Genomic DNA, 24,871 nt, shown 5'->3' on the forward strand with positions numbered 1-24,871 from the left:
ACGTGATGGCGGGGAACGGGACTCCTCCCCCTCAGCGCCCTGTGCCGGTCCCGCCCCTCACGTCGACGGGCAAGAGTCCCTGCCCATCTTCTCCCACCCCTCGCCCTGCTCTTCCCCACACGGGGAGGAGCGGCTGCGGCCTCTGGCAAGAGTCCCGTCCCTCCCCGCGCAGCCGCATCTCCGCCAGGGCCGGGCTCCATGTGCGACGTGGGGTGGGTGAGGGTGGGAAGAGCAGGGGGAGGGGGCTGGTGTCATGTGACGGGCGGGGCGTGGGGCTTTGGGCGGTGCTGTCGGGGCGGCCGCCACCGCAGGGATTGTTGGGCGAGAGGCGGGGAAGGCGGTTGTCCTCCTGGCGGGGCCCGCCGGCAGCAGCATGCAGAACGTCATCAACACGGTGAAGGGGAAGGCCTTGGAGGTGGCCGAGTACCTCACCCCCGTGCTCAAGGTGCTGGTCCCAGTGGGGAGGGGTGAAAAGAGGGGAGGTGTTGGCGCGCTCTCCCTGCCGAGTTGGTGCCGGGGTGGCCGTGGAACCGTGAGCTGCCGGGGTCCCGGCCTCCCCTCCGGGGTGTCATCCGTACAGCGGCCCTGCTCGCCCGCTCTTTATAGCCGGGCGTCCCGGCGTCCGTCTTTCCCTGGCGTCCCGGTGGGGTGTGAGGGTTGTCCGGCTTTGCTTTTCTAGAAGCCGCCCGGCGCTTAGTTTGTCGTTCGGGCCCGAGGAACTGTGTCGCCGCGGCGGCTTTGCGCAACCGGCGGAGGGCTCCGAGGGCCCGGTGCTCTCGTAAGCCTCGGGGGAGGTTGTGCTGGGCAGCCTTGTGGCGGCAAAGCCATTGGCCCTGATCCTGCACCGGGGCGTACGGGTTGGAGGGAAGATGAATTTGAGTTAACACCCCCTCAGGGCTGGGTGCATTCTCTTGGGAGTTGAGGGCCTTCAAAGGCAGGGGGTTGCTGGTCCTGCTAATCGAGGAACAGCTTATTTGTTGCTCCTTATTAGTGAAGTGTCTTAAACCTGGTTTGTGGTATGTGTTGCAATGGTTGTTTTGGGTAAGAGTGCAACCTCTTCGGTTCATGTACAAAAACAGTCACATCTTCGTTACTGGAGTAGGTATAAAGTTATGTACCATAGCTTATTTCAGTACTATATTAACGCAAAGCTCTGTGCACTGAAGTAACTGTGAAGAGTAGAAATGGGCTATTTGACTCTCAAGAGTGAATTGTAACAGTCTACTTATAAGGGTGGGCACCACATCTGTTTATAATTCCCACTACTGCTTTTTCAGGTAGACGCTAGTTGTCTTTTTCTGCAGTTGTTAGACTGCATCTCATCTTCAGTCCCCCATTTGCAAATACTTTTTAATGTAAAGCCCAACTGTGTGTAAGTGCTTAACTTGTCAGCAGTTCTTTCCCTATGGATTTTCATGATCTTCTGGTTTTGAAAAAGTACTTCTGTAATTGTTTATGACAACCTCTCTGCCTGTGGTTTTATGGTGTGATCTATCTGCTTGTCCTCTGCAGCTTAGATCTTTAGGTAGAAGACAGTGACATTTAATTATTAATTGAACTCGTCCCTCTGTGGTATATCATATGCTCTTTCCTTGATAGTGAATCAGCTGACCAACAGGACATAGGTGGGCTGCAGCGAAGCTGTGACATGGAAAGGTGAATTGACTTGTTCACGATAGTGCAGTTGCTGTTGTACAGCTGGTGTAATAGTGGAGTAGTTCTTGTGCACAAATGTACTATTGGGCTGAGGCAGAAGTAGAACCGCTGACCAGTGGGAGGTGATAATATTATATGTATATATATGGACCTTTTAGAAGGACTTGAAATAAATACTCTAACTAGACAACTTCAGGAAGAAACTAAACATAGGTCTCTCACCAGCTCATATAGAACAGAATGTACCAAGATGCTATTTACTCTCTATTTACAGCAAGCTGTTTATTCTCAGGGAGCAGAGGATGGATTATATATTTTCTTTACAGAATTCCAGAAGCACCAGTTTGTGCCTGTTGCCTACTGCTTAGAGTTCATGTTGAGGTTAAATAGCATGTTATTTCCATTGTGGTGTTGCATAGTATGTTACTGAGAGTTCTCAGTTTTTCAGCCATTCATTCAGATTGCTAAATTAAGGTTGTTTCAGTTCTTTACTGCATGAAGTTACTCAATAATTGATAATGCAAAAACCTGAAAGGTGAGCCATGCTATGTTTGAAATGCTTTTTTTTTTTTTTTTTTTAAGCAATTATTAGGATAGCTCTGGTCCCAGGGAGCAGTAGGTTTCCTTGGTGCTTGAGGCTTTTCTGAAGAATAAAAAATGGAGAGAGAAGTCTGAAGCAAAATACTCTATCTTTGAGTATGCTAAAAATGTTGTATCCTTAAACTTCACAGATGCCTTCTTTAATGAAAAAGTACGCAATTTCTTCATGCAGAACTAAATTATGCTGCTGCTTGCCATCTATTCTCCATAAAAACCATGACAGTAAGAGAAAACAAAAATTGTTACCATGGGATGCAAAAAGAAGACACAGAAATGGATACAGAGAAAGTCAATAACCATGCATTTCTGCATAGCTTTTCCCTACCACAGAGAAAAGTAGGTTTGGTCATTAATTTCATGACCTGTCTTAACTGCAAAGCCTCATATTTATGCACTGCAGTGCTGCTCAGTGCTTAGAACAGTCCCAAGGTCCTGAGAATTACTGATTCCAGCTGTTGTTCTCTCACTAGGGATCTTTACCTATCACTATCTTTATTTATCACTAGCTCTGTAGTGCTGGGATTTTCTTTATTGTTGATATAATTGGGTGGATTAAAAAAAATTACTTAGTATACGTGAGCTTTTTCCATAGAACACCACATTCTGCGACAAGTAATTTTGTTGGGCATTGCATTATAGGATATGTCGATGGGTTGCCCATCAGCCCTGGCAGAGATTGCACTCAAGCTGATTGCCAGATCTGTGGAGAGGGCTAGTACCAAAACAAAACTAGAGCAGATGTTTGTCTCACCAGTGAAGTGGGGTGCTTTGATTTGCCAGCAGTTCTCAACATTTCTAAATTTTCTTTATTGCAGGAGTCCAAGTTTAAAGAAACTGGAGTAATTACACCTGAAGAAGTAAGTATATAGAAACTTTGAAATATATTTTGAAAGGAGTGCTAAATTTTACTCGAAACTACTGTCTTCATCTCAGTTTGTCTTTGCCAATTAATAATTGGTTTTTGAAACAGTTTCCACAAAGTGGAAGGTCTAAGTGGCCTTTTTACACTAGAGATGCAGATCAACAGAATTCTCTTGAGATGACACTAGACATCTGAATGTAGGATGCCTTTTTTCCTGTATTATGTCATGAAAAGCTTGTAAGGGAGCTCATGCTGGGTCAACAGCTCTGTTTCAGGAGTTCAGGACAAAAACAGGAAAATACTGATTTCAAAGATCTTTCCTGCAAGCAGCTCGAAGGGGAGCATTTATCTTGGGAATGGTCTTTGTTTACCCTACTTTTGGTTCCTTCCAAGGCACTGTCAAAATCATTACCTGTTTGTCCACAAGAGATATCCAGTGATTGCTATTTTTTCCCTCCTCTTCTCTATAGGCTGCTTCAGGCTGGTTGTATTTTGAATTGCTGCCAAGCAGTTGTAGTCTTCTAAGGAGTCTGTTACAAAGAGAAGCCAACAGGACTTTTTCTAGAACAGCAAAAACTCTTATTGTGCTGTGCTCTCTTGACTTCCCCTTTCTGCATTTTCTTATATAACAGTGCTTTCTGTTCTGAAAATACATTGTCTTACAGAGGTGTAAGAAAACTGTATTAAGACTGCTAGGTAGAAATGAAAGAAGAATGAGGCAGAAGGCACAAATGTGAATAGGAGATGGAACAAATGGTGACTGTTGCAGATAGCTAATGTGGACAGAAGTATTTTTCCTACTCTTGGTACCTACCATTTTTCTGCTACATTGCATGGCAAGCAAGCACTTTTGATTTCTGTGATTGAGAAGAGGAGCGCTCAGAAAATGGGCTCAGCAACATTGTATTCTGCTGTTCTGAGAAACATAAGTATGTGTGTATGAATGTTTAGATTATAAATATATTATCAAATATATATAAAGCAAAAATAACAAACTCTAGACAAATGTTCTACTAAAGCTTAATCCCTTCTTGATGTATGGGAGAAAATTTTGCACTAGTACTGAAAGAAAAGGTACTTTCTATAGAATGTAGCAAGAACCCCACTATGTTATGATAAGAGATTGTGAATAGTATGTATTCTCTGCATAAAGTTAGAGCCTTCAAAGCAGCAGTGAAGGAAAACAGTTGTACAGAAAGATTAGTTTTTGTTAAATTTACATTGGACTGGAGCATGGATTTGCTGATTGTCCCTTTGACAGTCTTTCCTCTTACCTGATGATTTTGGGTTTTTTATAGTAGTTACTGCTAAAGAAGAATTGAAGTTATCTATAATGGTACTAGGATGTTATCTTTGGATGAGTTCAGATTTTTTTTGGTAATAAATGTCAGTTTCACTGTAATTTAGTCTGAGGCACTATTTTATAGAATTTGTGGGTTTCCTGTGGTATATCTCTGAAAATGAATCAGTTAGCTATAGGGTGAGGCTGACTCAATAATCAAACTCAACACCTACTTCATGTATCTGTGTACTTCATTTAATTTCAACAAATTCTTGCCTATCATGAGTTCTGACTAGTTAATACCTCAGAAGGATAACACCTGTTTTAATTTTATATTTAAGTACAATCAAGCTTAAAAATCATAATCTTTTTTGAAAGTTGTCCTTACAATTGATCTCTTGTCACTTTTGCAGTATTGCTTCAGGTATGAGATGACATTAGTCCTTGAGAAATAGAAAGTGAAACCAGCTAGATTAATTATGTTGCATAAGCTGAAGCAAATGCAAATGACATTTCAAGTATTATTTTAGGGGTTTACATCTGTTAGACCCACAAAGGACTCTACATTTTTTTCTTCATCTTCAATAATATGTTTCGAAATCGGTTCCACACTGTTGCAGTTCCTTGAACAGTGAATTTTGAATAATTCTGGAGTTTCATGTGTTATTATGTAAAAGCGAATTAAGGGGAGGGTTTACTGTTTTCTTTAAAGTGAAGATTTCATTTTTGCTGGAGAATTTTGTTGGAATATAAGTGAAAGAAAGCACTTTTGCAGAGATTAAATCTGTTAGTTCATATGCAGTGTGTGTTGTGTTTTCCACTACGACGATATGCCTAATTTTGGAGGACAGGGTGAGAAAACATCTGGCACACTGCAAGCCTGTTTTGTCATGCTACAACAGTTTTTGGTCAACCAGGAAGTACATTTTTATAAATGCTATTTTCAGGCAATAAAACAATGGTAGCAACAGGTGTGCTCTTCATTTTTTCAAAGTAACTGTTGCAAAGACCACATAAATAGCTGCTCTTGAATTTAAGTCTGCCTTCCTCAATTTGTGTGTATAAAAAAGAAGCCCTGTGGGTTACACTTTGCTGGGTGAATTTTGAGTTGTAAAAAAGTCTATCAGAACAAGATCACTTCGATACAGTGATGTGATTTTGTAAAAGCTTTTAGCTCCGATAGTAAGAACAAATAGAGTGAAGGTTTTTAAAAGATATTTTTTCAGAACAAAGTTATGCATAAGTTTTTCAAAGTACTCAGTACTTGGTTATCCTATTTAGTTAACATCAGTGGTGACCTATCATAGTGGTGATCATTACTTAAAGTGTGTACAGTGTCAGTCCCACTTCTTGCTGCAAAATTATTTTGAACACTGGAGGATAGTTAATTTATTTTACATTAAGCGCTTCATCATCTTTGTAAAACTTTAAAGAGTTGGAAATAAAATAATTTTCTTCATCACAAACTAAACGGTATTACTGGGTTAATAAGCCTTTTCTGCTTCTTAGGAGACCAGTATGTAATACCACAGCTTTTTAAACTTGAACTGAATTTTCTGTTGTAGTTGTGCTTAGTATTCATTATCTTCAGGTAGAGTGGATTTAGTTGCATTTTCATGGTTAGCTGAAAAATGGACTTGAAAGAAAGCATCAAACTGTCATAAACCAGTGTACTAATTACATAATCAAAGGAATGTGCAACTGAAATATTAATATTGAGGAAAACTGAGATTGTTTCCTTATGCAGTATTTAACTGTACTGTTATTTTTTACATTCCTTAACAGTTTGTTGCAGCTGGAGATCACTTAGTTCACCACTGTCCTACTTGGCAATGGTAAGTAAAATGAAAAGAACTTTAGAAAGCTGGCATCCCTATGATGTGTTTTCATTGGATACAGCTATATACATGTCTCAGAATAGTTTGCAGACTCCTGCAGTACAACTTCTGTTTTATAAAGAAGCTGTTTTTAAGTCAGGGAAAATTAATTTAATACCTGTATAGCAGTAAATGAGACAAGGAATTTTGAGGGATTTTTTTGTTTGTTTACTTACTTGTTTTCTAAGGCTTTAGAGAAAATAAGCTCATACATATGGTGAATACTTTCAGTGTTTAACTACTGTAGCAGTATGTCTCCGTGAGCTTGTCTTGGTGATTGAAAAAGCAAAGGCCATGTGGAACTGGCATTTTTAGGAAGTAGTTGTAATGGGTATATTTTAAATAAGCATTTGCTAATTAAATCTGTTCAAGCTGGCCCACATCAGATCATTTTGTTTGGTCTTTGTCCTTGGAAATCCCTTTTTATGTAAAATAAGGGTGACAGGTAGGTGCTTCTGCATGCTTTACTGGTGTCTTATACTAGGGTTAGGGCATTGTCTGTGCAGTTTGTATCATCGAGGTTCTTTATACTGGGCTGTGAAGAGCTGAAGGAGAAATTGCTGTGCCTGAAGTACTGTTCCTGGTCTTTTTACGGTCTCCTTCAAAGAAAGCATGATGTTGCCTCTGGTCTATGTGCTAGCAGTTTGGAATGGGTTATTTAAAATGTTCAACCAAAAACCACTGAAGGTGAAAGCATGTGCTTGAGTAATGTGAGCTTGGTAAAGATAACCTTTGGTGACAATGGGCAGATTTTGTATTTCTAGAGGTCTGTTTCTTACTTTTTCTGTTGCTTTTTTCAAACACGTGGAGCTATATTGTTACGGATCCTAAAAAAATTCATATTCACTAGATGTCAACCTATTTTTGCTTGGCCATCTCCAGGTGGAGGTAGTTTTTGAAGCAGAAAGTAATTTTTATCCAGCACTCCATCGTTTAGGGGTGGCCAACCTTTTTGATCTCATATCTATATTAAAGTCTTTGTATAGGGAAGAGTAAAGTCATAAGCAGATTCTGAGAACAGCTCAATTATATAAGATGTTCCTGATATACACTGAAAATAGAAGAGTTCTTTTGCTTGCAAATCATCAAATTCTCAACCTTCTATGATTCACTTCATTTTACAGGGCTTCTGGAGAAGAACTTAAAGTCAAGGCATATTTGCCAACAGACAAACAGTTTTTGGTAACTAAAAATGGTAAGGCTGAACTTTAAATATGTGTGCTTAGGCTTGATAGCATGGTTGACTGTTCTGTCAGCTCTGTTGCTTGTCTGTATTGACAGAGAAAGCAAATATCTTACACTTTGGCTTTGTAGTATTGTATTGCAGGGTTTTGTATTTTATGTATTGTATTTTATACTTTGGTTTCACTTGCTGGGTTTTGAAATCTTGCAGTGCACTGTCATGTGAAAATGCTTACAGTAGTGTTAAACAGACTTTCCTGAAATGGTCCTGGTGGCTGGATGGCCAAGTAGTCTACTTTGTCTTTTCCCCCCACTTCCAAGGTCAGTCATTGCTCTGGTCCTTCTAGATCACATTTCAAAATAATGTTTCTTGCTGATGGTGGCATATTGACCTTACCAACTGACTAAAAGTTGTGGGCTATTGGTGAGGCCAGCAGCCAACCTGCAAACCTCATTTTGGAAGTATTTGAAGGTCTTTTCTTCACTGTGACTTTCCTGATTCTCTTCTCCCTTTCAGAAAGGTCTATGAGCATTTTACAAATTCTGCACTTCATACAACTTAATTCTTCACATTAGTAAAAAAGAAGCATTAAATTCATTAATTAACTGTTTTTTCTTTGACTATTTCCAGAAAACTCTACTTGACTGGCTATGTCATGGATATTATTGAAGCTATTCTGAGTAACACATTAATTCTAGCATAATCTAAACTTTTGTTTGTTAGTTTGTATATAAGCTTACCTTATGTATTACATAAATAACTAACACAACGTTTTAGTAGAATTCTAAAGACAAAAGGGTTTGGTAAAATGATAAATAGTTTGTGTCTAGCGGTCAGCAAATGGATGGGAATTCTAAAGAGACATGAGAAGTTGATTCTCTCTAATCTGTAGGAGTTTGGATGAAAGGGCTCTAATGGTTGAGAGAAGACTAAGTGTTTAAGGCCACAGCAACTGTTATACTGTGCATGAAATAAAATAATTGGTATAACACATCAACTGTGGTTTTGAAGTCAAGCTTTTGCATTAGAAATATAGCTTTAGGATTCCTTTAATAATGATGCATGGGAGATGACCACGTGAAGCCACGTTTCAGAAGGCTTTCTAAGATAATTTCTTACTTCAATCTGTTTTGTACAGAAATGGCTGCATTAATTTATTTTTTTTTTTTGCTACTTTTTGCAGTGCCATGTTACAAAAGGTGTAAGCAGATGGAGTACTCAGATGAACAGGAAGCAATTATAGAAGAAGATGATGGTGATGGGGGATGGGTAGACACTTTTCACAATGCAGGTATTCAAAGTCTTGCTTCAGACTTTGCTTCCAGAAATCTGACAGATTTTCAGTTTCTGCTCTTAGAAAGTAAAATCTTTTGTTACATATAGTGTACTAGTATCTAATCTGGAATAAGTAAGTTGCACTGCCAGCTTCCTTGCCATGTTGAGTGCTCAGGTGTTTAATGGTATGCCTGTATATGCCTGAAACAGGCTACTTTTTAGAGATGTTGACAATAAATTATTTCAGTATTCTTATATTAAAGTTTTGAGAAGTTATTTTAAAAAATCAGCTGCATAACAGATCATTGCTTATTAAGAAGATCCTGTGATGTGAAGAGAAAGCTGGTTTACATTATTTGTTTGAATAATACGCTCTTTAGTAAGATTACATATGAAGCACATTGAGATCTTTATCTTAATTATGAGATCTTTTCTTAATTATGACCACAGCTGACTGACTTATTCCAGTTTTTCCCATTCTGTTGAACTGGAATTGGATTGAGCTAAAAGGAAGGATTATTAGAAAATAGCTACTGTCTGAGTGTTGGAGGTCACTGGTGGAAAAAGTGTCTCTAGAAAGAAAGAAAATATTATTAAATAAAGAGATGAGTGTGGGAAATGATGCCTTTCTTACACTGAGTTCTTAAATGAACTTGTGTTTATAAAGAAGTATAGAAATTAGTGCTGATATAAATGTATTGTTAGCTTTTCTAGCAAAAAAGCTTTTCTTAGATCTTGCAATCTAAAGATCCATTTGTTCTTTTCTAGGAACTGGAAATTTTATTAATTTTAGTCTGTTCCTTCATCTTCTATCACGCATTAATATAATTCTTTCTTTCAATGATTTTTTTCACCATTTCCTAGGAGGTACTCCACTCTGTTTTTACTTTATTTGCTGTAATTTTTTTTCTCTGTAAAGCAGCAGCAGTTCTTTAAAAAGTTCAGCCAGGCTGAGGAGAAAAAGAGTGGGAGAAGATGGCTTTTTATTTTTTCTGTAGTTGTACATTTTTTATCTCTGACAATACTTAAATATATCATAGTTCATAACTGAACACCCTACACCAGAGAAATCATTTGACATAGCTTCATCATATCTCTGAATTAAGGATGCATTTGCCATCCCTTCTGTGGATAGAATTATCTGCTATGTTTTTCCTTTCAGGGTTGACTGGTTTGGGCACCATGCTGTGGTAGCACAACTATAGGACTCTGACTAGACCAGACCTGGTCTCCAGCACCTGACAAAGCATATAAAAAAAATGTTTCTACCCATCTGCATAGATTTCCTTTATAACACCACTCTTTTTATAGGAAGAAATATATGTAAATTATCACACAGCCACTAAAAATACATTGATTCCAAGCATCATTCAACTGACATTCATTTTCTCTAAGCAGTTATTTCTGATGAGCAGTTACTTAATTCCAGTCTTTCTCTATTATGATGTAACTTATTTTCAACTGAAGAGTTAATTAGATATAAGTACTGTGTAAAAACAGAATTGTCATGTATTATGAAGACTACAGGCTTGAAGCTGCAGTAAACTAGAATACTAATGGGAAGGAACTCGGGAGTTAATTCTGCTGTGATCTGGGATGTTTTTTACACCACACTGCACCCCACTTCCTCTCAGCTATAAGCATTGAGTGTTCTCCTATATTATGCTTTGTCATGAACACCTTGCTTTCAAGATGCTCAGAAATACTAAAAAATGCATACTTTGCTCATGCAGTTGACTTCCATTATTATGACATGAACACCTATCCTAAACTTGCTTCTGTGCAAAAATTCCTTAAAATAAAAATTAAAAATAAAAATTAAAATCTCTTTTCAGTGTTTCATCAACAAATTTTTTGACATGCATGACCGGTACTGTTATGTTCCGTGCTACTTTTATGTTACTTTTAACTTCTTCTTATACTACTTTTTAAGAAAGAAACAAGCTGGGGGATACTAGTTTGTTGGGTTTTTTTGTAATGCATACTTCTTGTTCAATTAACAGGTGTAGTGGGTGCAACAGAAGCAGTGAAAGAGCTCACACTAGACAGTAAGGTAACTGCTTCTCAATTTGCCTCTTCCTTTATTACAGTACCTAAAGGTAATAGAAACCTGCAGCAATCTAGCAGTGCCTATGGAAGATTAAAATACAATTTCTCACTAGGTGTATTGAAGATCTACATTGACCTTCAGAGCCCATGATACTCTATTCTAAGTATAGGCATCTCCTTATTACTGTGTATTTACTGAGGCAGCGTTCTTTTTGGCATGTCTTTAGTCAATGTATTCTTGTGCCAGACTTCTACAAACTGAAAATTAAATTCTGTTTACAGTGATACCACACCCTTGTGTCTCAAACTGATGTTTGCAAATACAGTGTAAAGATACTTATTTTTTTTATGTAGCAAAATAATGTGGGGATGCAAGGTAGTTCTCCATAATCTTTGACTACTGCAAGCACGAGTTTTAATGCATTTGGGTCCTATTTATCAGGTTTGTGCCCTCAAGTTTAGAAGTATTAAAATTGTTTAAGTGCGTATATCTTGCAAAGTTATCAGTTTCTGTCACTCTGCAGCAAGAGCCAGGTCTGAAATTTTGGTCCTTGGGAAGCCAAGAGCAGTTGAAAGTACCTGCAATGGCAATGTGCTAGCTAACATGTTTAAGAAATGTGGTGAAAATTGCACAGGTGCAAAATACTTTTAAAGATGAGTTGGTTGTTAAAGTGGAATTCTGTCTGTGTGCTATGAGAGTTTGTTATAACTTGCAAGTACAAAGTATTGCATTCTAAAAATCAGTGGAAAAGAGGATGAGCTGCAGCATACTACCACACAATTTTAACCAACTCAAAATGCTGCTGGTACAATCAATTGTGAAATACATGTATTTCAAGTGAGATCGTGCTAAAGGTAGTAAAAATACTGCTTTTTCACAAGTCAGTAACAAAAGGGTAGAAGAAATGCTCTAATGAATACCTAAAGGTGATCGATACTTTTGTGAAGCACAGTACTTCCCTGCATGCTATTGTGATTCATAACTGTTGTGTCATGACTTGGATTTCACTTAGATTTCTATATTGTATATAGAAAAACCTTGCAGTACAGTTACTGTACTTAATTTCTGGACCACAGGTCCAGTTCAGAATGACAGCTCTTTTTCTGCTAATGTTCTATTTGCTGAAGCATTTCACAACTTACTTCTTACTGGTTTTGGTGTTTGTGTTTGTGGGGTTTTTGTGATTTGGTTTGGTTTGTTTTTTTATGAAAGAGGACACCAGCCACCTAATCCTTACAATTAGACCAGCTTCTACTTGGTAATCATTATTTGGAGAATCTGCTTAAGTCTTCATGAAACCTGCATAAATCAAGACCTTCCCCTTCTGAATTACACTGGGGTCATCTCTCAGGTTCAGATGTTGTGCAGAGGCTTACAATGCCCAAAAGAAAAATTGGCTAAGGGCTTTTGCCATATTCATTTCTATTGAACTGTGCTTCCTTGGACAATGATACCAAGATGTGGTATCTTTTTGGGATTCTTGTGTTTTAAAGTTACTATGGAATAAGATGACTCCCTTAGTCATATGGTTTAGTTTTAGGTAGTCCTGTGAGAAGCAGGGTGTTGGACTTGATCCTTCTTATTGGTCCCCTCTGATTTTATGGCAACTGCTGCACAGTTGACTGTGGTGAGTCTCAACCTACATATTTAGGCATAGCTCTTTAGTCATTGCCTTTCATTTGAGATATGTGGGTCTTTTGAAAAGGAATTATGGGCTGCTTAACACCTTGTTTATTTGTTAAGGAATCAAATCATTCCGCATTGCAAAGTCAAAGGTGACATTTTTAGTGAATTTTTAATGTCCTATTAGGCCTTTGAAACCAAGTTTGATTAACAATCAAGTGTCTGAGATTAGTATAGTCCCTCTTAATATTGCAGAAATTATTTTTCTGGTTCTCTATGTATTGACTTAAATTTACTAGAGCTTAATAGCTTGTATGTAGCAGTCTTTAAAATAGTGTTTTCAATTTAAATTCTAAAGGATAATATAAAAATACCAGAACGTTCAGCATCTTGTGAAGATGATGATGATGAAGATGAAGGAGAAGCTGCAGACATGGAAGGTATTTCCTTAAATTGGATGAGACATGCTTATGCTTAGCATCTTTTGTATAGTTTATTGCTGAATGTTTAACTTGTGTGCTAAAGCCTACATAAAGCTACTAGCTGGGAAATTAATTTGCATAGCAGAACTGATCCAAGCAAGTATAAATTAGATACTTATCCCAGCTTCCTTCCTGCTTCATACCTACACTTAATTTTAATCTGCATGCTTAAATCAATTTAAAGATTATTCATTATGTACTTAGTCTTGGTCAAATGTGCATTAAAAAAGGTATGGTATAGTCTAGTATGGGGTCTGAGAAGTCTACCTGAATAAAACATCTTTAGATACATGCAGACTTTTTTTAAAGGAGTTGTTAATGAATGAGAAATACAATGACTAGCTACGAGCTGAACACAGAATTTTATGAATCTTCTTTTCAGAGTATGAAGAAAGTGGGCTATTGGAGACAGATGATGTGAGTGAACAATTCTCTCTCTTGTCTGTTGCAATGCTTATAACTAATATTAGCACAAGCGAAGTGAAAATAATGTTAATAAATGACTGACATACAAGCTTGTTATGGACAGTGGGATTACTGAGCCTGATTTTCTGTGTATTTGTATCCTGCCAGCCTATTGCATCAACCTGACCTCTTAGGTCCTCAAAGATTTTTGATCACAGTAATTTTTCTATTTTGCTTGTCCTTTTTGCTCTGCTTACACACAATTCTGTATTCATAGTGTTTTTTTCTTGAGGCTTGTATTTGAAGGATGAGTGGCTTATAGGTTAAATAGATTACCCTGATGCACCAAACTGTTGTGAGAGAAAAGAGGGCATTATTAATTGTAGTACTCTGTTAAGGTCTTCATGAAACTGCATAAACTGAGACCTCTGTCTTCTGAATTTCATTGGAATTGTCTGTTGGGCTGAAAAATTACTACTGAAAGAAGGGAGAAGGATGTGATGATGTAGTTGCATGCTTCCTTAAGAAAGCAAGCTTTTTTTAAAAAAATCTAATACTCCTAATTAAGGATAAAAACAAAACCCCAAACCCTGTGGTTTTCTCAATTCTCATTTAAGAACATTAATTTCAATTTCACATCTTTACATCTTTATGTAACTACTTACAATGGGAAAGGAGGGAACCTGAACAAGACTATACTAATGTGATTTTTACCTTGAACCAGGCAACACTGGACACAAGACAGATTGTAGAAGCTAACAAAGCTAAAGTTGATGTTGGAGGGGAAGATGCTATTCTACAGACTAGAACTTACGACCTCTACATCACATATGACAAATATTACCAAACTCCAAGGCTCTGGTTGTTTGGATATGATGAGGTACGGCTGTGGTGTTTTTGTTTTTCTTACCAATTCTGTGAAATTGGACTCACTGTGTTAAAGAGCAAGGTTATTTTGTTGCTTATTTACAGTAGAAATGTAAAGGAAAAAATAGTGGGAAAAAAAAAATTACAAAGTCAGGGTTGCAGACAGGATTTATGGTAGTTGAAGGAAGTAGGACCAATTTAACAAAAAGGTGTACTTGGTAGCCGAGCAGATTTAGAAGAAAGGAAATCCATGCTCTGAGTTTCTCTTTATTTTGTAGAGCTAGTAATAACCCCAGTAAATTTGATCAAGTAAACAGGTGTTTGTTTTCATGACCTTCAGAGGGAGAGGATTATATAAATTGCTCTTCCTTTTAATGACTTAAGTGGCTTGAGTTGAAGTTAATTAAAGCCTACAGCTCAAAAAGCTAGATGCTCTCAAATATATTGACTATAGAATCCTCCCAGTATATTAAAGCCAAAAAATTGTATCCTACTCTTTTCCTTATAGATTTGAAAACACTTGATTCTTTCAATGTACCCGCAGAACTGTTGTATATCAGATGCTTATAATTTATGATGCTTCATCTGTTAATGTTAGAATCTTTTGCTTCTCAGCAGTTCTTTGTTAGTAATACTTTTATTCTCCTGTTCCTATTTCTCATATAGCAGCGACAGCCTTTAACAGTAGAGCATATGTATGAAGATATTAGTCAAGATCATGTCAAAAAAACAGTGACCATTGAAAACCATCCTCACCTTCCTCCACCTCCCATGTGCTCTGTTCATCCATGCAGGTATGTCTTTGTTTCTGGGCTGATTCAGTATGCAGACACAAGATATTTCAGAGGCCTTATTGAGAATTTGTTTCAGGTTTTTTCATGTATTTCCACTGTTGCTTGCCATGGTGGTCTGCTAGCTTCTGAGGGAGCATGCAAGGAAAATACTGGCGAGTCTCTGAAGTAATTCCAGTGATTGCTGCTGCAAGTGCATTCTGCTGTTAGAGCTGTTTTCTCTCTGCACAACTTGCTTTTCCTTCACTTCTGTATGGACTCCAGAAGATGGCAGAAGAAGGTGGCTAGAAGATGACTAGAACTCTATAAGAGTTCTTTTATACTTTCATTTGCTTCTTTTTCTTGAAAAGTAGAAGGATATATTATACTTTAGCAGCAGAAAAAATTACTTGAAGATAAAATAGTTGTTTTATTCTGTAATAACAATATTCTGCTCCCCTAGAAATCCTTGAAATTTTACACTGATAAGTAGAGGTCCTCCGATTGCCACACTGAAATACTCTTTGAACACAAGTGCAAAGCACACTTGTGTTTTGGGGTTTTTTTCTGTTACATTTTCCACATTTCTTACCCAAGTCATAGGGAGGCTGTAGTTCAACTAGATATTTTTTCTAGGTATTTGAACAATATCTTTCATTTTGAATGTAGGCCCTGCCATCATTTTAGGTGTCTAAGCGATAGAGAGCCAGTATTCTAAACAGTGTAAACCCTCATTCTTGATAATATGCAGTTCTTAGAGATGTGAATTTGTGTTATCTTACCTCTCTTTTTAAGAGAGACGCTTTGTAGTCTTGCATATGTTTAAAGGCATAATCTGGACCTTTCTTTAAATCTTGTAGTTTTTTTGATTTAAGGAAGCCCTTCTGTGATCCATGTCACTAAGTGAGGTGTCAAATAATCAGCTTGTTGACAAGCTTGTCATTTTTACAGACTCAAACATACTTGTTTCTTCTTTTGGAATTATTTGATCATAAGATTACTCTTGGAAAGGATATACCATTCTATAGAGAAAAAGAGCAAGGGAGCTTTGCACATAGTAATTTGACTACTTTTGATTTTTTTTGTTTTATAAATCTGTATCTCATGTTTCTCCCAGTTTGTAGTGCTTTAACTACTGCTTTGCAACAGTCTTTGCTCTCATTAGACAGTCAGGCTTATATCTAGACAACACTGACTAGAAAAGCAGTTGTCCAGGTATGAAGTAGCTTTTTCCCTGGTTTAGCTGTCTTGTAGAAAAATTTTAAGCTTTTTCCCATCATAAATGATTGAATATTCTGAAACCCTCAGCTTTGAAAAAGGCAGCTGAGGGAGAGGGCATTACAATTTTGGTGATCATCATAAAATGGCACAGAAGGTACAGTAATAAATTTTCAGGTTTTTCTAAAAATAATACTGGTGGCATTGAATGCTACTCACTCAGAAAAAGCCCTGAGCTCTACATGCAGCGTATAATTTAAATATTTATTTAAGCAATACAATGTTAATGAAAGAAAAATATGTTAAAAGTTGGTAAAAGTGAAGCTATCAGAATGCTTCAGAATCATGAAGTCCCTGAGTTGCATACTGTTGGAAATGTTTTACTTTGGGGGAAGTGTTTCTAGGTGCTTGCTCTGACCTCTTTCTTGAACAAGTACTCTAAGATAGTAAGCAGAATGAGGTTTGATCCAGTAGGGTTTCCTTGTACCTAATATAAACATAACCAATCTTAATACATGAACCTGTTAATGACTTTGCCTGTTTTGGTGTTTGCTGTCTAGTTTTAGATGAAAAGAAAGATGTAGCTTTTTGTACAACTGCTGTTTTTGAAGGCTTGTCATGTGGGATGAATGTAGGAATGCTTAACAGACTGATTAGGAAAATGATTAATAGGAGAGAGAAAAGCCAAGACCTAATTTTGTGATTGCTGGGAGCCCCATAATAAGTTTGTTGAAAAGAAGCTCCTGCTGATAGATTCAAGCATAGAGGGCACTCTTAGAAGAAACAAAGACAACCACTTATTTAGGCATGACAGACCTTGTTGACTAGGTAGTCCTAAGAGTTTTATACTAGGCAGTAGCTACAATATCATCTGCTTAATTTTGCGTGCACCTTCATAGAGTAAGAACCAGCATAATTCTAGTCTTGGGTTGAGATCCTTGTGTTCATGTTTTCACTTCCTCTGAAGACAGTGAAGTGCCAGTGCCTTTGTTATGTAATCCACAGCTACAGTTGAAGAAATGGTTTGTATCATGTCACTTGTTCCAATTAGACTTTTAAGCATGAAAGAGATGGTTGATAATCACAGTAAGACAGATTTATTGGTAATCTTGAATGTGGAGGAAACTGTCTCATCCTTCTCAAAAAGCCAGTCTTAGTTGACTGGCTACTGCTTAACTTTGGCAATGTTTGAAAAGGTCATCTTCAGACTGAAGAAAAAGGCTAACAGCATATCAAAAATGGCCATTAAAGGATGTTTTCTTAGTCTCCAAGGTGAGATATTCTCTTATGTTTTGAATTTGTAAGGCTGACAGTTAACAGGTTTATGAGGTGAAAAATTATAGCTGAATTTTTTTTTTTTAATTTATCTGGGAAGTACCAGTGTTTTGCTAGTTCTGCTGCTGTTACTTCCCTGCATGTTAGAGGAATTGTGTAATATAGGGTATTTGGATGGTCATAAACTTATTGTGACGTGTATGTCCCTGTTCTGCGTCAGAGAAAGGAAAGAATTGGCAGTCTCATACTGCTGTCAGCTACTTGAGATTGGTTCTATTTTGAGTAGTTGGTTGAAACTGTTCATCTTGCAGCTTTGCTCTAAGGTCTTTTTTGTCAGCATTTTTATGGTGATGGGAGGAAAACAGTCAAGTTCCTCTTAGTTGCTACAAACTGGTTTAATCACACCTCAGCTTTTTCATGTGGGTGTTATGAAAGAACTAGCAAACTAGTTATCTACTGAACATATTTACAAGTAGACCTGCATTAATTCCTTGCACTAATTCTTATTTGTCTCTGTTCCAGTAAATGGTGATAGGCTTCTGGAGGTCTTTTTACTTGTTCTATACTATGTAAATATCTGCAGGGAAGGTGACTAGAGGCAACTGTAAGGATCAGAGAGTTGTCAGTCTTAGGGGTACCTGATTATTAGATTCTGAATGATTCTCCTAAGAATGGTATTTGTGGGGTTTTGCACACCTCCTATTGTATCAGCGGTTACAGGCACTAAAGCAAATTCATAGCTATTTTTTTCCTTGAAAGTACACTGTCCTAAAAAATAAGTCTTGCATTTTACCCTGTGTTACGGAAGCTTGTAGTTGTCCACTACACCAAAAACCCTGTGGGAGGCCTTTTGTCTCTATGAACTGCAAAGGGGTAGGAAGTGGGGGAATGAATCCTTTCTGGTATTGGGGTGCTTTTTCCCTATGTGTCAGTAAGGCCTTTATTTTTTACTTTTCTGATGCTGTATCTTTTTCTCCCAGCTGATACTCAATGTCAGTATGTCGGGTGTGCTAAATTCCAGTGTGAAATTTGTAGCAAATATTTTGAATGACAGCTTTGGTCACTTGCAGTGAAGGAGAGGGATTCAGCTGGAAAACCATTATGTCTGATGATAGCATAAAAGGCCATCTAATCAATCTAAGAAATCAGCTTCTTTCATCATCATTAACACATTAATATATTGTCTTAACTCTGTATATCTCAATTTATTTTCAATAAGAACAGTATTTCTGTTTTGGAATACAAATAGTAACCCATTTATATTACTTGAACCACCTCAAGTGTTGGTTCATATACCAGAAAGTAAGCAAGGTAATTTCTAGTAGATATTTTAAGTGTGATCTGTTTGATAGTTCAAGTGGTCCACAAACAGGTCCTGGAGCAGGCATTGGTGACCATGTCATTTATTTAGTCATCTCGAGTTAAGTTGCTTTTGGGGGACTTTTATTCAGAAGTAAAGGGAAAAAAATGAGATTTTTAGATCTTAGGATATTTCATATGGTATTTCTCCCAAAGTTATCTTCTTTCCATTGGGTGGTATACATGCTTCCTATTGATTCTTCAAAATTTTCTGAGAGAAACTGGTAACAGGAAACTAATTTTTGGAAGTTCATAAAACACTTGCAATTTTTTTCATAAGTAACTGTAGGAGAGTGAAAATTACCATTACCATTTCTATTATGGCATATGGCATTGTGACCATATGTCTGTTAATCCTTAGAGAACAGAAAAGAACAAATGTCATTAAGATGCATGTAGTCCCTACCCTGTTAAAGACTTCTGATGGCTATTGAGTGACCCATATTCTGTGCCAGTACAAAAAATAGTCCACTGTATGGACAAGGTCAAATCTTAAGTTTTGACAGTGTCCATGTTCCTATATAGAAGCATCTGCCCTTGGCACCTGATCCAGCATGTGTTCTGTAGGGGCATCGTGAGATTCCAGAATTGGAATCCACTGGGAGGCTTAGCTGATTTGCAAAGACCAACAGCGCACAGCTAATGACAAATGCTGACCTTTAGTATTTCCCCAGACTTCATGTTCCTGTTTACAATGTGTCTTGGTAACTTTGCAACAGCTTCCTGCTTTGCATTTGCTGTCTCAGGGAGCATGATTAACATTGGAGGTAACTACTGAGTGCGTGTTACTGGTCAGCTATTTAGCTTTGCATCATATTATCAAAGCATGGTCAGAAAGTTATGTAAACTCTGCTTACCACTATTGGTTCTTTCCAGTAGACACATGGGTTATTTAAACTGCTACAGTTAACTGGGTTGCAGTGTTGAGTAGGTGCACGTCCATAGCCCTATGTGACCTTGCTGATAAGGATTACCTACAGAATCGTGAATTGAAAATGAAGTCTGAGTTATACAACCTTGGAGTTTTTCATGTTGAAAATAAATAAATAAAACATCAGTAGTGCTCCCCCTCTGATTTTTTTATGTTCTTCATTGCCTGAGTTGCGGGGAATTAGAACTGTCCTGAAAAGCTGGCCCTTAGTTCTGAACTGTAACTGGTCATGAAAAGATTTGTAGTCTTCATTATTTGAGATATTCACAAATAGACCAGACAAGGTGCTGAGCAATTTGTTCTGTTTTTCCTTTCAGCAGGAAGGTGATGATGACCTGTGCCTTCCATCCTTGGCTACTCTGTGATTCTGTGTTAGATTCCCAGGGTCAGCTTTGTGCATAAATGTTTGCGTAGTTCACAATAAGTCAGGCATGTCATTGACAACTTAATGTCAGAACAGAGCAACCTGAGGAAATATTAATTCTCTCCTGTAGTGCTTTACAATAACAGTCACAAGAGAGAAGCAATTAGCTTAGACATTGCTGATCTGACACAGAACCCAAGTTACAACTGTAGCCAGAGAAGATTTCCATACCCAAGTCACTCCAAGAACAACAGTTCTGAATTTCTGCAGGGTTGGTTTAGCCTGGCTTTCCTAGAAAGCAATTGTGTGTTTGGTATCTTACAATGGGGATATGGTGGGAGTGCATCAGAGACAGCTAAAGTTATGGTAATTTTTAAGCATCTTTTTCAGGAGTCATCTGGGAACTTTTTGTGGCTTGCTGCTGGTGAGGATTACCTTCTGGGTATTTACCTCGTGGCTTCTGTGGCATTTAGCAGTTAACACTTGCAAGCAATATATATTAGCTCTCATAGTGCTCAGTCTACACAGGAGTACAGAACATCTTTCTCTTTCCTTGTGAATGTAAGGTGCTGGTAAATAATGTTACATTTGTCACTTAATATTAACTTCCCATTATTATTGAGATATTTTTCGTCTGTAAACTGGAAACTTCCCCTTGCTGTTTCTGAAGCTAACAGTCCAAAACTGTTTTAATTTGCGTAAAAACTAGTATTACTGAGATGAAGAAAGGTACTTTTTCCTTAAAATATTTTTGTTGTTTCTGATCTGTTTTTCACAGGCATGCAGAAGTGATGAAGAAGATAATTGAGACTGTTGCGGAAGGTGGGGGAGAACTTGGAGTTCACATGTATCCTTTTTTATTACTACACAGTATTCTTAAAGATTTCTTGTAGTGTAAGGAGCTGTTTATTTCAAGGTTCTTAAAATGCAATTGTCTGTGAAAGTAGTAACCAGCTGTTTCTGGCAGTGCTTACTAGAGTTCTGGTGTGAACTCCTTCATGCAAACAGTCTTAATGCTTTTGGGGAGAAGGGGAGGGTAGCAGAAATAACAGGAAAAGTAGGTAGGATTTGAAGGGGCAGGGCTGAGCCCTTGTGTAAAGGGGTGTGGAGAGGTAGCTGTGAGTGTGAAACTGGGATCCCAGTCTAGAACGGTGTCAGAGGATGAGGGTGGGAGGTTCATAGACTGACAAGAGTGTAATTTTTCCTCTTGATACAGCAGCTTCTGTATTAGATTTGAATTTGAGATTAATTTCTGAAAGGTGTGTAGAGGTGTCATTATTCTCTACTCTTCATGAAAGCACTATCTTGGTAAAACAGCTGACAAAAACCCAATGAAAATTACTGAAGCAGTTCTGAACATCAATATCAAAGGCCTCAAATTTTTTTTTAACAAGGTGACTGACCTCAGTTATGCTTTGTAGTGATCTGGCTTTGTGATGTGTGCTTTCTGACTGAAGTAACCTCCATGTTAGAAGCAAGTGAGCCCCTTCAAAATAGTGTTCTAACAGCTTTTGCTGCTATCAGGTAAGAAAGAGGGGGTTACTGAGCAGCTGTAGGCCCTGCATCAGTACAGTTCTCATCTGCTGTATGAGTTGAGACTTGCTCAATTCATGCAGCAAGCAACTGAAACTGAACTGGAAAATAACATTTCCAGTGAGATACATCAAGTGTCCTACTCAGTAGTTAGGAATAACTTCTTTTCAAGATGTTAATGACTTTTTTTTTTTTTTGCTATGGCTAAACTAATTGAGGGGGGTTTAACATTAAGTTTCTTCCCTCATTATTGTACAGTTTGTGTGTCAGGATATGGTCGATGAGACTGACATGCTAAATTAGCAGGTTTTACTTCTTGTATCAGTGTAACTTACTTATCAGTTGAAAGTAGGGATCTGTATTAATTTTTGCAGTGTGTTGTCTGGATGGGCAGACCCAGATGGACAGACACCATAGTTTAGAATTATCCAATATAGTTGAGACTGCACATTCAGTCCCAACATGCATTTGAAGGTATATGCAAGGGAGGCAGCAAAGGTCTCCTCCAAAAAGACACACTTCTCAGTTTAGCAAAGCTAATCTCTATTTTACTTCATTAACAGAAATGAACTCTTTCAAAGGATAGTTCAGAGCAGGAATCTATTTCTTCTTCTGAGCCACTGAAACACTGAGGGAAGAGCCTGCCTTGCCTGCAACTACAGGAAGGTAGAGATTAGCCTTAGTAGGTGCAATTCACTTTGGCATTTGTTAATAACAAAGTATGTCAATGGGTTATAAGTGTTGTGTGGTGTTTGTAAGATCTATTGAAAATAACTCGTGGACTTAAAACAGGAGGGTCATTATGTTTGGGCAAATATCAGATGTCATTTCCAGGGTCCTGCTGTATTAATTTCTTAGTCTCTAACTGTACAGTTGCTAGGTGTTACAAGAAATGCTGTTGATCAGATGATTGAATGTGACTTCTGCTTTGTTTAAGCACATTTTCCTTAACAAGAAACTCAGGTACCTTCTTATTTTCTTGAAATTTGTACAGGCAGTCATTCCAACGATAGAATATGACTACACTAGGCACTTTACAATGTAACTAGAATAAGAGATGTTCTCCTCTAATTATCAGATCTTTTTTTAAGTAACCCATCCATGTGACTTATACAACATTATACACAATTTCTGTAACTAGCCTTTTCTCGAGTTGATGCATTAAAATAAAATGTTCCATTACCAGCCTTTTTAATAAAAATCTTTGTGTGTAATATAAATAAATCACTTTCATTCCTACACAGACACTGAATTAAAAGGTGGGATTTTTTTTCTCTGCAATTCTTTCTATTTCCTTTCAACAGAAGACTATTTTTATCTACATTGGAAACTTAAATCTGTTTTTCTAGTAGAAGCCTAATGCATTTGGCTTCATTGCTGATTCCTGAAAATGTGAATTTAAATTGTTTTCCTCCTCACATTTACACTCACGTGAGAACTATGTGTTTTTTCAATAGTTGTGAATGTTTCCTCCAGATAGAGGAGGATTTTGAAAGCTGAAAGGAAAGTGATCATCTTGTGAGGAAATTTTGACTAAATCTTGATCTAAAATAGCTGTAACTAACCAGTCTTTGAAAGATGTTTTGAATGTACATTTGAGCATGGCTAGTGTTGTGAGATGGGTTTTTATGGAGACAAAGGAGGAGTGTTAGGACAGAAATAGTCTTCATCTTGTAATAAAGGCAAGAACAGTCTTACTGACAAACTTAGAGCTTGACAGTAAAGGGAGAAGGTTGCTATGGCAGAGGAAAGTTCCATCTTGTCTGCCTGAGCTGCACTAACTGGTATTCTAACAGCATGGTTTCCCTTTCTGGGTAAATGTGCATGGGATTTTTTATGAATTAAAATACCATAGATGCATCATGGCTTTAGCAGCCACTTTCTGCCCTTTAAAATGTAAGCTTTTTGTTGATGAAAGTGAGAGGTTCATATATATAGACGAACCATATATATATATATATATATCGTTCACTTCAATTCTGTCTAGCTTTTAGGATGCATCTTTGTCTGCATTCTGCAAAGTAACCTGAAGTTAGATGTCTGCAATTGACAGATTTTACTGTTGGGCAGGAGGGTCGGTCCCTGTCTTGTCACCACTGGTCCCCATCTTGGCTGTTCTCTGTACCATGCTGCTACTTGCACGAGAGCCTGTGATGAAGTTCTGTGTACTATGCCTAAATTGTCTTTCCTCTTCTGATATCTAGATTCACTTCCTCTTTCTTGGACAACATCTTAAGCAATATCTGCATAAGTGAAAAGTAATGCTAGCTGAAACCTGTTAAAACTTAACCACACCCATGAGTCATGCCATAGGGTTCTTCCCTATCGGACTAATTTCAAAGATGTTTTGGGGTTTTTGGTAACAAAGGAAGTAGCTGCCCTCCACCCAACAAATAGGGGGGTTTGGAGGGAAGCAGAAAGGGAAGATGGCTTAAAATAACCATCAGTGATGTCTTTTGAAACATCCTTCTCCCTAGAAGGCATATGTTCTTCAGGAAGGTGAATTAGTCTTTTCACTGGTTTCCAGTATGTTGCGTTAACAAATTCTTCTTTGTCAGGCTGCTGGCAAAAGTAAGTGGCATGATTGTATTTTTTTAAAAGTATAAACTGACGAAAGCCTTTTTCTCCAACCGTAACAGAAAAGACAGAGGAGAAGCAGAACTGAAGAAAACTTGCCAATGACTTCCATCAGCACCATGACATTTATTGCTTTATGGCATTGGTAGCTCAGAAATACCTCACATCACAAAACCCAGGTCTCCGTGACTAATATGTGGTGTGCTGCTTGGCAGGGTATCAGACTGGCTGCACCTGAGCAAACAAATGTAACCTGGGTACACTTGCAGCAGTTGTACTGTATGTTAATATTTTCCCTCTGTTTGGTACTAAAAATTCCTATGTGGAATATTGACCTGTGTCACGGTTTAACACTGGCCTGGCAATTAAACCGAATAACAGACGCTCTCTATTAATCTCTCTTTCCTCCTTGATAAAGAAAGGAGAGAGAATAAGGGAGAGAGACTTATGGGTTGGAAACTAAACTACACAACTTTAATGAAACAGTAATGATAAATAGGAAAAATTACTAAATATATACAAATATACAGGAAAATAGAAACCACATTCCTCCCTCCTCTCCCCCAGTAACTCTCACATCACCACCGAGGCTGTAGGGCAGCCCTGGGAAAGTCCAGGCAGGACTCCTGGAGTCGGCAGCAGTCGGGAACCGGAGGCAGGAACACACAGATATGGGCTGGCA

At 37.9% G+C, this 24,871-nt stretch overlaps 1 protein-coding gene across 1 annotated transcript; it reads left to right on the plus strand.

Moving 5' to 3' along the window:
- The first annotated feature begins 270 nt into the window (after positions 1–270).
- Positions 271–22,797, plus strand: ATG3 (autophagy related 3). Its single transcript, XM_030449357.1, has 12 exons — positions 271–445; positions 3,072–3,113; positions 6,186–6,235; positions 7,402–7,472; positions 8,644–8,751; positions 10,739–10,788; positions 12,767–12,848; positions 13,273–13,307; positions 14,020–14,175; positions 14,829–14,956; positions 20,858–20,926; positions 22,576–22,797. Exons 1-12 carry the CDS (start codon positions 374–376, stop codon positions 22,655–22,657), a joined length of 945 nt encoding a protein of 314 aa, XP_030305217.1. The 5' UTR covers positions 271–373; the 3' UTR covers positions 22,658–22,797.
- Positions 22,798–24,871: the final 2,074 nt, after the last annotated feature.

The sequence above is a fragment of the Calypte anna genome, chromosome 1 (genome assembly GCF_003957555.1).
Source record: "Calypte anna isolate BGI_N300 chromosome 1, bCalAnn1_v1.p, whole genome shotgun sequence".
NCBI classification, from domain to species: Eukaryota; Metazoa; Chordata; class Aves; order Apodiformes; family Trochilidae; genus Calypte; species Calypte anna.